At 36.9% G+C, this 12,351-nt stretch overlaps 2 protein-coding genes across 7 annotated transcripts in view; one reads left to right on the top strand and one right to left on the bottom strand.

The window, feature by feature from the left end:
* GALK2 (galactokinase 2) overlaps positions 1 to 312 on the bottom strand; it is a 182,166-nt gene extending 181,854 nt beyond the window's left edge. Inside the window, exon 1 of one of the 4 annotated variants that reach the window (XM_054451218.2) lies at positions 4 to 312. In XM_054451218.2, coding sequence (XP_054307193.1) covers positions 4 to 23 — 20 coding nt within the window. In that variant the 5' untranslated portion in view covers positions 24 to 312. The remainder of the gene's footprint in view (positions 1 to 3) is intronic. The other 3 variants (XM_054451215.2, XM_063652214.1, XM_054451214.2) reach the window with 3 other exon arrangements.
* COPS2 (COP9 signalosome subunit 2) overlaps positions 155 to 12,351 on the top strand; it is a 28,640-nt gene continuing 16,443 nt past the window's right edge. Inside the window, exons 1-3 of one of the 3 annotated variants that reach the window (XM_054451221.2) lie at positions 155 to 494; positions 10,920 to 11,033; positions 11,696 to 11,773. In XM_054451221.2, the coding sequence (XP_054307196.1) occupies positions 441 to 494; positions 10,920 to 11,033; positions 11,696 to 11,773 (246 nt within the window). In that variant the 5' untranslated portion in view covers positions 155 to 440. The remainder of the gene's footprint in view (positions 495 to 10,919; positions 11,034 to 11,695; positions 11,774 to 12,351) is intronic. The other 2 variants (XM_054451223.2, XM_054451224.2) reach the window with 2 other exon arrangements.

Genomic DNA, 12,351 nt, shown 5'->3' with positions numbered 1-12,351 from the left:
TACCTGTCATATAGAACGGGCATGTCAGCCTTTTCTCCGCGAAAGGCTTCTGGTCCTAAGCTGTCCCTTACTTTCACCGGAATGAGATGCTTCCAGAGTCCCAAGCAAGGGAGGATACTGCTCCCTTACCCAGGAGGCTGGGAACTGCTCGATGCGAGCGCAGTTTCTGACGCCCTTCGGCTGAGACCTGCAGCACCTGACGATGTCCCAGTTGCCAGGTTTAGTTGGTAAGGCACCAACCGCTTCGGAGGAAAAGGGGGCGGTGCAGTCTCTTTTGGAGTCGTAGCGAATCATCTACATGTCGAGACAATTAGTTCCGGCAGGAAACAGCTCCTCTAAGAGGGACTGGAAGGCGGAAAGAAGCTGAGAGTGACGCCTCTGAGCCGCGGAGGATTGTGGGAGGAGGTTGTCTCCAATTTCTCCTCCCCCTCCCGGCCAAGATGTCTGACATGGAGGATGATTTCATGTGCGATGATGAGGAGGACTACGACCTGGTGAGGCGCAGGGAATGGAACTCTGGGGGTGGAGATGTCTAGTTTTCGGGGTCCGGGCCGGGGCGCCCGCGGCCTCTCCCCGTAGAGCATGTGCCGTTTCCAGCCTCTCTCAGTGCGGTGACAGGACTGGTTTACCTCCTCCCCGTTCCCGCACCGGGCCCGGGCCCTGCTTCTCCAGCATGGGGGAAGGGAGGGCAAAAGAGGCAGCGAAGGGGGCCCCGGGCCTTGCCATCCGAGTCTGAGCGCCTCTTGGGTTTACACGGATGCCCCTGGCCCCAGGCGTTCGGTTCTCTGTGTCTTCTGCCTCCCCACCGCGGTAGCCGCCTCGGTGACCATGCTGCGGTGTAGGCCCTGGCTTTGCCCTTTCGGGCCCAGCGTTCTGAGCCCCCACTTCTTCACACTTGAACTGAGCGGGTGCGAAATGCTAGGAGAGTCTGAAAACTGGGGTGTCCTTACTGCTCCCAGGCCTGACCGCGAAACGCAGCTTGTGAGTCTCCTGGAGACACAGCTTAAATAATCTTGCCAGGGCCAGTTTTGGTCCGAGGTAAGTGTGTAGGGGAGAGTTCAGAGCAAAGATAACTGAAAAAAAGGTAGTCGAACCACTTTTTCAGTTCTTTATAAAGAAAAGCTGGGGAGGAGGTTTTGCTTGTGGTGTTTTTGGAGGACTGGTGAAAGATAATTGAACCCATGGCTTTTCCCTTAGAAATTTCCCAGTATACAAAGTTTAAAACAGCAACGGCATAGAAATAAACGAATTTTTCTGACTGAATGGAGATTTTTAAAGATTCGAAGCTTCATTTATTAATGGATTTGCAAGTTTGAATAATGTTTGCTATTCAAAAACATCGTGTGGAAACTCAGAAGATTATCTTGACCCAGAATTAACGTCAATTTTGCTGTGTTTCTTTATTTTGGGGGTGTTTCATATGGTTCTTTTGTGGTGATGCTGCATTGTCATAAAGTTACGAAATAGATGTTTTGGGGCGTCTGACTCATTTTAAGTGCCAGAGATTGTCAAAATATTAATACATTGTTTTGAATTAGTCTATAACTTCTTCGTATATATTTTCAATTTTTTGCATTTTAAAATAAAGCACACTTTGCAAAAGGGAGAACGGAAATTCTCGCTATTATTTGAAAGTCATAGTAGAGATTTTTATAATTTTTAAAGTTAAATGTAGTTTCGCTAATAGTTATGGTGTCTACCTTACATTTTAGTTTGTGCAAGCCAGTTGTAGGCAGTGACTTCAGTTCATTAAGAATATGTATCTGTCCATTTTTACTTATTACCTGTTTATTCATATTACAGGTGTTTTGTATCAAAATGTTTCTTTTATATGTGCTTGTATTTTTTTAATTGATTCATAGTATTTTGTACATATTTATGGGGGGTTTTGTTACATGCACAGGATATGTAATGATCAAGTCGATATTTAGGATATCCATCACCTTGTGTTTTTATCATTTCTGTGTCTAGGGAATATTTAAAGTCATCTCTTCTAGATATTTTGAAATATAAAATACGTTTTAACCATAGTCACCCTACTCCGCTGTCAAACATTAGAACTTATTCCTTCTATCTAACTGTTGGTTTGTACATACCATTAACCAACTTCTCTTACTTCCCCACTCCTCTTTCCCCGCCAACACCCTTCCTATCATTCTACTCTCTACCACCATGAAATCAACTTCTTTTGCTCCCACATCTGAGTGAGAACATGTGATATTTGTCTTTCTGTGCCTGGCTTATTTCACTTAACCTAAATCTCCAGGTCCATGTTGCTGCAAATTGACAGAATTTCATTCTTTTTTATAGTCAAATAATATTCCATTATATATATATACACCACATTTTCTTCATCCGTTTATCCATTGATGGACACTTAGGTTGATTCCCTGTCTTTGCTGTTATGAATAATGCTGCAATGAACATGGAGTGCAGGTATTCCTTTAATAGACCGATTTTCTTTCCTTTGGATAAACCCAGGAATGGATTGCAGGATCTTATGGTAGTTCTACTTCTAGTTTTTGAGAAATCTCCATAATGGCTATACTAATTTACATCTCCATCAAAAGTGTAGAAGAGTTCTGTTTTCTCCACTTTCTTGCCAGCATTCTATTATTTTTTGTCTTTTTGATTAATAACCATTCTAATTGTGGTTTTGATTTGCATTTCTTTGGTAGTGATATTGAGCTTTTTTTTCATGTATGTGTTGGCCATTTGTATGTCTTCTTTATTTATTTATGCATGTATATATTTTTAGAGATGGGATTTTGCTGTGTTACTCAGGCTGGGCCCAAACTCCTGGGCCCAACCAATCATCCCGCCTCAGCCTCTTAAGTAGCTGAGACTACTGGCACGTGCCACTGTGCCCAGCTGTATGTCATCTCTTGAGAAATTGCATTTGTATTATTAGTTTGTGTTTGTAAGTGTTTCTGCTTATCTCTTTCCTAAGCAGTAGTCTGTTGGATACATAACTTATTAGCACTGTGATTAAGCTGAAGATCATCTTTGAGAATGTAATGTAGTAATAGCAGTGAGAATCGTTTTATCCCATGAAGTACTTGATTAACTTTTGCAAGATTTTTTTATTAAACATACAGTGTTTTAACTTGGTCATGTTTTCCCAGCCTTTTAGGGCCTACGCTACATGAGCAGTATAATAAAATTGAATATATAATTGCTTTAACTTTTTTTTTTGAAACGGAGTCTCACTCTGTTGCCCAGGCTGGAGTGCAGTGGCACAATCTCAGCTCACTGCAACCTCTGCCTCCCGGATTTGAGTGATTCTCCTGCCTCAGCCTCCTTAGTAGCTGAGATTACAGGTGCCTGCCACCACACCTGGCTAATTTTTTGTGTTTAGAGGCGGGGTTTCACCATGTTGGTCAGACTGGTCTTGAACTCCTGACCTCAAGTGATCTGCCCGTCCTCAGCCTTCCAAAGTGCTGGGATTACCGGTGTTAGTCACCACAACCAGCCTTGTTTTAACTTTTTTATTTCTTAAAGTAAGATTTTGCACTACTACATAATGAAATGAAATGTTGGAGTTTTCTGTTGGGTTTTTTGTTTTTCTTCCCCTAGCATTCTATTAAATAGCTTTCTCCCCTCATCTGTCTCTCATCAGGTGTCTAATTGTAAAATTATTTATGATCAATTTACTAACAGTTAAAACTTTTGGTGGCATAAAACTTATTTAGTAATTTGTTTTTCATTTCCTTAAATCATATATTTAAAAAAAAAAAGATTAATGAAGCAGGTTACCATTTTATGCTTACCTTTTGCCAAAAGAGTTTTTCTTTTTTTAAAATAGTTATTTTGTCTGGGATTTTCTTTTTTTTTTTTTTTCTGTTTCTTAGTATTTAAAAAATGTGCAGAATTGACTTGCTTTCTCAAGATTTATTTTTATTAAAAATGTATTGTTTTTTGGAAAATTGGTCATCACCTCGTTTTAAAGTGTTAACTAAGAGCAATGAGTATTGCTGACCACAGTGATACTCAGCATATCTTTATTGGTTGTCCATTGATATATTTTAACACCCTAAATCACTTTGTTCTTCCCCAATCTGGTAGAAATAGGTAGGTAGGATACCACCTGAAAAATTAAGTCTGTTTCTAAAACTGTACTGTTTTTACCCAAGAAAGTAAATAATGATTTCTGCCCAAGAAGGATCTAAAATAAAAGAAAACAAACTTGTTGTTTTTTTTTTTTAAAAAAAGAAATGTAAAAGAAATTCAACATACACGTATGGTCATGTATGTTCTAAGATCTGTTTGATTTTCATTAGAAGCAGAAGCAGGCATTTCTAAACATAGTAATCTGTGGTAGGCAATGGTGGTAGTAAATGACATTAAATGCAATGCTAATTTTACAGGTTTATAGATTATTTGCTGATCCAGTAATACGAAATAATAACCATAGTGCCATTCATTAAGTTGGTAAGGCCATTGATAAGCTGTTTTAATTCCGCAGTCCAGTCGTTTTACCGTGAAACTTCTAATAATCTTTTTAGAAAGAATTTAAGACAAATTGACTTTATTCCAAAAATTAGTCTTTAGTAAGTCCTGTTACATGTAGGATATTATATATTTGAATATAATTTTTTTTTTTTGAGGCAGAGTTGTGCTCTTTCGCCCATGCTGGAGTGCAGTGGCGTGATCTTGGCTCACTGCAACCTCCACCTCCTGTGTTCAAGCAATTCTCCTGCCTCAGCCTCCTGAATAGCTGGGACCACAGGCACCCACCACCGTGCCCGGCTAATTTTTATATTTTAGTAGAGACAGGGTTTCACCATGTTGGCCAGGCTGGTCTCAAACTCCTGACCTTAGGTGATTGGCCTTCTTCGCCCTCCCAAAGTGCTGAGATTACAGGCGTGAGCCACCACGCCCGGCCTATATTTGGATATAATTATTTAAATGTATTACAAGGAAAACATTGTCTAAAAGTTAGAATAATTCCACTTGGTTAAATATATGACCATATGACCAGCTGTGAGCCTCATTGTATTCCTCTAGTCAAGCTCATAGTTGGGATTGGGGAATAAATGTTTACTAGTATTGTTTTTCTTGTCTTAATATATAGCAGTTTTATTTATTTTTTTAACTTTTAGGTTCAAGGGTACATGTGCAGTTTAGTTATATAGATAAGTTCGTATTACAAGGGTTTATTATACAGATTATTTCATCACCCAGGTACTAAGCCAAGTACCCAATAGTTATTTTTTCTGCTCCTCTCCCTCCTCCCACCCTTCTCTCTCAAGTAGGTCCTAGTGTCTGTTCCCTTCTTTGTGTTAATGAGTTCTCATCATTTAGTTCCCACTTATAACAGAGAACATGCAGTATTTGGTTTTCTGTTCCTGCATTAGTTGGGTAGGAAAAATGGCCTCCAGCTCCACCCATCTTCCCATTATTTTTTATGGTATAGCAGTTTTAATGCTCTACATTTTTACTTATTTGTCTATTTTTTGTGTGCATTGGGGAGGAAAATGAGTCTTAGCTACAGGATCTCTTACAGACTCTCGTATTTGTCATCCTTTTAATAAAAAGATCAGTAGAAAGATGATGGTTGATTGCCAGTGCTATGTACATAGTGAACATGTATTCAGTATAAATGTTAAGTTCAAAAAATATCAAAGATGGTATAATCCATATTATCCCAATTTTGTTAGGTGAGAAAAATATAGAAAAATGTCTGCAAATAAATTATCAATGGTTTTAATTTTTTTTTTTTTTTTTTTTTTTTTTGGAGACAGTCGTACTCTGTTGCCCAGGCTGGAGTGCAGTGGCGTGATTCTCATGCCTCAGCCTCCCAAGTGGCTGGGATTACAGGCATGCGCCACCATGCCCAGCTAATTTTTTGTATTTTTAGTAGAGACAGGGTTTCTCCATGTTGGTCAGGCTGGTCTCGAACTCCTGACCTCAGGTGATCCACCTGCCTCCGCCTCCCAAAGTGCTGGGATTACAGGCGTGAGCCACCGTGCCCAGCAGACAGCTTTTTTTGTTTTATTTTGTTTTTTAATTCTAATTTACTCCATAGTTAACAAATCAGCACCCATTAACTTGTGTGAATTTTTTTAAATGGATAACTTTATCAGTAGCTAAACCATAAATGGCTACCTAGGATTTGAATCGTGTCTGGTTTTTAAGGATAATGAAACACTGCCCTGTACCTTTTAGTGTGCCAACATATGGTACAGCTGTTAGACAAGGCTCAGAAAGCATTGTTAATGGTGAGTATTGTTTTCCTAAAGGACTTCTATTGGCAATAGATTTTCCTAATAATGTTTTCCTAAAGGACTTCTATTTCTTAGGACTTCTATTGGCAATAGATACAAGAGTAAGTAAATGAGCTATGGAACTGATCCTGTTCAGCAGTAGCTATATTCCAGATATAGTCAAAATTGACCCTGGCTGCTCTGTGTTGTGTTATTTTGGAATGTTTACCCACCTTTTATTTTAACTCACCAAACACTTATAAGCATTTTGTAATATCCCAGGCTCTCGGAATACACAGATGAGTAAGAAAGTTCCTGCTCCTGAGAAGTTCACAATTTGGGCTGTTTTAACATACAAAGCTCTATGTTAGAGAGATGCATGTCATATGGAAGCATGACTGAGAAAAAAAATTTAGTTTGCTAAGAAGAGTGATGCTAAGATGAGTTGATGAACACATTTTGCAGCAGTATTAGGGCAGGGGAGTATCTTAGGAGAAAAGCAGAAAGTTTGTTAGGAGGGAAAGTGGTTTAGAATTCTAGCAAAAAGAGCAGTTTATGCCAAGGCAGAGATTTAAAATTGTGTGGCATGTTTGAGAAAGAGTAGATTTTGGTTGTGTGGATGGATCACAAATTGCTTGGGGGAAATAACAGGACATGAGTAGGTTGGAACTATTATTGAACTTTAGGGGTTTTTTTTATTTTTAATCCCTTTTACAACTGTTCTTGTAAAACAAGTGCTTGTTTTTCATAATTAAAATTTCACTTTCTCTTCTGTTAAAAAACATTTACACTTTTACAAATTATTATCTCTTTTTCATTTGACGTAACTAATTCAGTTTAGCAATACTTACTCAATACTTCTAGATTTCCTATTCTGAGTAATGGCATCATGTGTTACTAAGCCTTTGATAGTCATTATGGATAACTTTATTTTCCTTTATCTTGTGCCCATATGGGCACTTTTATTTTACATCCTTAACATTGTTTAACATCTTCTGTGTTTATTCCATCATTTATTGTGTCCCCTACCTTTTCTCCTTATTCTGCTTCTTGGGATCAGGCCTTCACAGCTCCTGGCCAGACTTTTAAGATTATCCAATGGGCTCCTCATTGCTACCAGAGTACTCTTCCAGAAACACAAATCTGACTATTTCCTTGTAAAATCCTTTAGAGGCTCTTTATTGGATCTAATCTCCTTGCAAGTCTTCTGTTGTCCTGTTCCTCTGTTTAATACCAGTTCATCTTTCATCAGCCCTTTACATAACATCCTGTGCTTCAGCCCAAACTTATTCATACTGTTTCAAGCTTCCTTGCATTTGCATGTTAATTGCTTTATTTCAGCTGCCCTTCCTCATTGCTGGCGATTCCTATTCATACTTTTATACCTGACTTGGGTATCTTTCCTTCCTCTAACTCAGAAGTAGTTGATTACTCCTTTTTGAAATGCCAGTGGACTTAGTATGCGTGTCTATTATTGCTTATATTATATTATATTATATTATATTACGGTTTTGTTTGCATATCTGTTCCTTAATAGACCATGAATACCTTGAGGGGAAGGGTTGTTAGTTTGGATTTGTGTGAGCAATAATTAATTGCTGGCATATATTAAAGATCATGATTTTTGAGTATAAATAGTAGAAGCACCTAAACAATAGAATTATTCTTCCAAAGACTTCAAAACATTAGTTTGAAAAATTATGCCTGTGTAATAACTGAAGAATAATTTGCAGTAGTGCACAGCTTGTGATAATTGATTCAGTGGGGTGCAAATGATGGGTTAGTGATGTCATGATGGCTGGTTCAAGCCTACGAACATGGCGTTGCAGATCATAACAAGGAACTGTCTATTTATAGTCAATCAGTAGAACATCAGTTCTGCCAATTCTCATGTATTTATATATTTTAGCAATAACATTTGTTTAAGAGTTGAATTGCAGTTATGCAAAAACATTATACATGTCATTTCTTAATCCGTATGATATGAAAAACCAAAAGAATGTAGTCACAAAATGTAGAGGGCTGAATCAAATCTTTTCTCAGTCATTGTGATTTTTTTTTTTTTGGAGTTGTAACATCTGAAGTTTAGAAATCTCTATCTGAAATCTATCAGGTCCCAGAAGTTACAAGTAACTACTCTTATTATAAGTATTCCATGACTGAATGACAAGACACTGTGTGACATATGATAGGAAATGTCAAGGATCCTGTTTTTAACAATGTTATAATTGGTTCAGTAATTTCCAGATAATTGAAGTTAATCTCTTCCCTTTCTAAAATACTGTTTCTCATTTGCTAGGAAGCTCCAAAACACTAGTCCTACTGTTGTCATGTATACCTTTCAGCTTCTACTTTCCTCTTCTCAAAACCTGACCTAATTGTTTTTTCTAATTTGTTTTGAGCCAAGAAACCAAAAATAAATGGACTCTGAATTTTTACTTTGAGATCAATGTAAATCAGAAGTACTTTTCATTTTACTTCCAGGTTCAAGGCTGCATTCTGAAGGTTTGGGTTGCAAAAAAAAGTAATTTTCTGGTTCAGCGAGCTGTTCCTCTATCTTATTTAACAGTGTTAAGTGAAGTTTTTATTTTAGTTATTGTATGATAAATCATATATGGTAAATCTGTTTATATTTGTTCCAACTTAATAAGACAATTAGAAAAGAGCTGATTTCCAAAGGCATAGAGTAGGTTTTATAGCTGTGATTCTTTACTCCAAGTCTTCCCTAAAGAATACCCTTAGACTGAGATCTGAAATGATACGCAGTAGTTAACTAGTTGAAGAGAGGTAGAGGTAGAGGTGGAAAGATATAGAAATAGCACATAAAAGTGGAAGAATTTGGCACTTGTTGAGTTAAGGCCATTGAGTTAAGGCCAGGATGGCAAAGTGAATGAGGGAGAACTTGATAGGAGATAAGGTTGGACACAGGAGTCAAGTTTTGCTGATTTTGCTCTTGATTTTAAGAGGAATAGGAACCATTTTTGAGGAGAGGAATAAGAAAATTTACGTTTTGTGAAAATTATTTCACCTGCTTAACCATGAGGATATTAGAACTTAAAAAAGGAGAATGAGAAGGCTGTTAAAGTTTGTGGAGAGATGAAAGTAGTTGGGTAGGGTAGGGTGATAGGCAGGGGGTTTGGGAGTAGATAGATTAGAGATTTATTTTGAAGGTAGAGTCAATAAGGATTTTTATGTTCCAGCAAATAGTTACCTTCCATTGTTTATGCTGTTACTACGTGTACTATTCTGTTTACCCTCTCCTGTTTTGTCTAGCGGGCAAACTTCCATTTATCTTTCAAAACCCAGATTTGAAGCTATCACTGTCACAGCATCATTCCGTGTATGGTTGGCTTATTCATTCTTTACTAATTTTTCTTTTTTTAGCTTGATCAGTTTCTTTGTAGTCAAGCCTAGATTACAAGGGTTAAGAAGTAAATGAATAATTATGAAACTTATTTACCACCTAGTTTCATCTTGTCCTTAAAAGAAGTGTTCCAAGTGATTTTCATATGTTAAACATAATGGAATTCCAGGTCTTAAATCTGTAAGACTGACAGACTCAGGTCTTCACGCGAGGAAGGAATTATCCTCCAGAGGGCGCACATTACAAAGCCACTCTTGATTACTGAAAAAATTCATCTTGTGTTAATGTATTTTTGAGCTTTCGAGTAACTTATTATACACAGCATACCTTTCTTCACTCCTGTGCTTTTATGAGACTGTAACAGAATTTTTCATAAATATCTCATAAAGAAATTTGTTATCTGTATTTGGATTTAGAAATAACTATAAAACTATTCTTGTCCTTTTGTGTTTGTTTCCAGGTACTATTCTTAATTTGATATAAACTTGCCCTTTGTAATGACTTAAAGCTGAGAAGGAAATTATCTTATGACTCATAAGAAAATAATTTCCATTATACCAGTCCATGTGTATTTTGTAATCCTCATTATTAGATTGAATGTCCTGGAACTGTGTAACACTCTTGTTTATACTGCTCCACAAAATAGTTGTTTTATTCCAGTTTTCCCTTCTGCCTTGTTTTTTTCCACTAAGAATTGAACTCATGTAATGGAAAGTCTCATAAAATTATATAAATCCATTTTGTTTTATTTATTTTGATTTGTTATAAAGCTGATTAAGTTAACATTAGTATAAACAGCTGTTGTATAGTGCAAATAAGGCAAGTATTCTTATTAACATAATTATATTTAGTGCTAGATGACTTTGCCATGTGTAGATTACCATCCTAGCTAGTTTTAAACCATGTTACAATAATGAAATTTAGACTTGGGGAATAGAAAAATTAGATTACAGAACCAAAGATTAATAATTAGAACACATCTACATTAGGTTTCCCTCAGATTTCATGACTGACGAAAGCTTAACCACTACAGAATTGGGGTCATTAACCAATATTAGGTCTTTGCATTCTTCTTTTATGTTGATTCTATAGAAATTTTAGCTTTCATCTGAAAGAAAGAAATGATTATACTCTGCTATACACTTGATTTTGACTCCTCCCTCCTCCTCTCTTCAACCCCTGGTTTTATATAACAGTTGAATATCAGTGGCATTTTACGTATGTATTCAAGGTTGTTTTGTTTTGTAAAAATATGTGGTTTTTCTGTCCTAACAGCATTCACTTTTTACATTGCTATGTGTGGGTTTCTTTTTTTTTTTTCTTTTAATATTTCTTTCTTTCCAACACAGGAATACTCTGAAGATAGTAACTCCGAGCCAAATGTGGATTTGGAAAATCAGTACTATAATTCCAAAGCATTAAAAGAAGATGACCCAAAAGCCGCATTAAGCAGTTTCCAAAAGGTTTATATTCTTTTCCATTTGATTGTATGTGTTAATTTTTTTTAATGATATGCTAGAACAAATAAGTCCCAGGTGATTTTATCTCAGAAATGTGTTTTGAATACTTAATTATCCTATCAGTTAGCATTGGGCAGCACAAGCAAGTGTTTCAAAAGGGTTATCCAGATGTTTTTTCCAATCAAGCTGTCTATGGAGCAGGGCCATTGTCCTGAAAAACTGGGATGGTTCTGGCAGAAGAACCACCAACATGATGGTCAGTAGGTATTATCACTGCAATCTTGTTTCTTTTAGGGGTAAATCACACAGTTGTGGTTTCATTATTATGAATAGCTTGATTTCTTGACTTACTGATACACTTACAGATTATTTTTACCATAGGTTGGTTATTCAGGGGAAAAAATATTTCAGAAACTGTATAATAATCAAGAAGTGGCTCTTAATTTTTCTGATGAAGGAACTTTAAGCTTGCTTATCCTTATGTAGGCATCTTACAACTTGTTTTTTTTTAAAGACTGAAAAATGACATTAAGAAATGGTGGTATCCTTGGGGAAATGTTTTTTATGCATATAGTGTAAAATTAATTCAATACTTACACATTGGACATCATTAGAAAATAATGTGTTAATATTAAGATAAACTAAAAATTTCTTCCTCTTTTTAGGTTTTGGAACTTGAAGGTGAAAAAGGAGAATGGGGATTTAAAGCACTGAAACAAATGATTAAGATTAACTTCAAGTTGGTAAGATTTGTTTTGAGGGGAATTAAGCTAATAAATTTTGTAGGTAAAAACCTCCTCACGACAAAGTACTATTATATCTACTTTTCTAAAGTACTTCTTTGGATGTGTTTTTATATTTAGTCTGCTTTGCAGTTGAGACTATAGTAATACTAAGTAAAAAAAAAGATTCTTCATAGGATACAGAAGTTTTCTATTTAAGAAAACTTATTCTTTTAGATGCATTTACAGTATTTGGCTTTTTTTTTTTTTTTTTTTGTCCTGCTCTGTCACCCAGGCTGGAGTGCAGTGGTGCAATCTTGGTTCACTGCAACCTCTGCCTCCTGGGTTCAAGCGATTCTCCTGCCTCAGCCTCCTGAGTAGCTGGAACTACAGGCACGTGCCACCATGCCCAGCTAAGTTTTTGTGTTTTTAGAAGAAACAGGCTTTCACCATGTTAGCCAGGATGGTCTCGATCTCTTGACCTCGTGGTCTGCCTGCCTCGGCCTCCCAAAGTGCTGGGATTACAGGCGTGAGCCACTGCGCCCAGCCAGGGCTGCATTATTAATAGACTGGCTTTTCCACAAAGGATTAGTGTTTAC

Source organism: Pongo pygmaeus, chromosome 16 (assembly GCF_028885625.2).
Source record: "Pongo pygmaeus isolate AG05252 chromosome 16, NHGRI_mPonPyg2-v2.0_pri, whole genome shotgun sequence".
Classification (NCBI taxonomy): Eukaryota; Metazoa; Chordata; class Mammalia; order Primates; family Hominidae; genus Pongo; species Pongo pygmaeus.
Note: the sequence above shows the minus strand (reverse complement) of the source record. Positions and strands in the feature narration are given on the sequence as shown.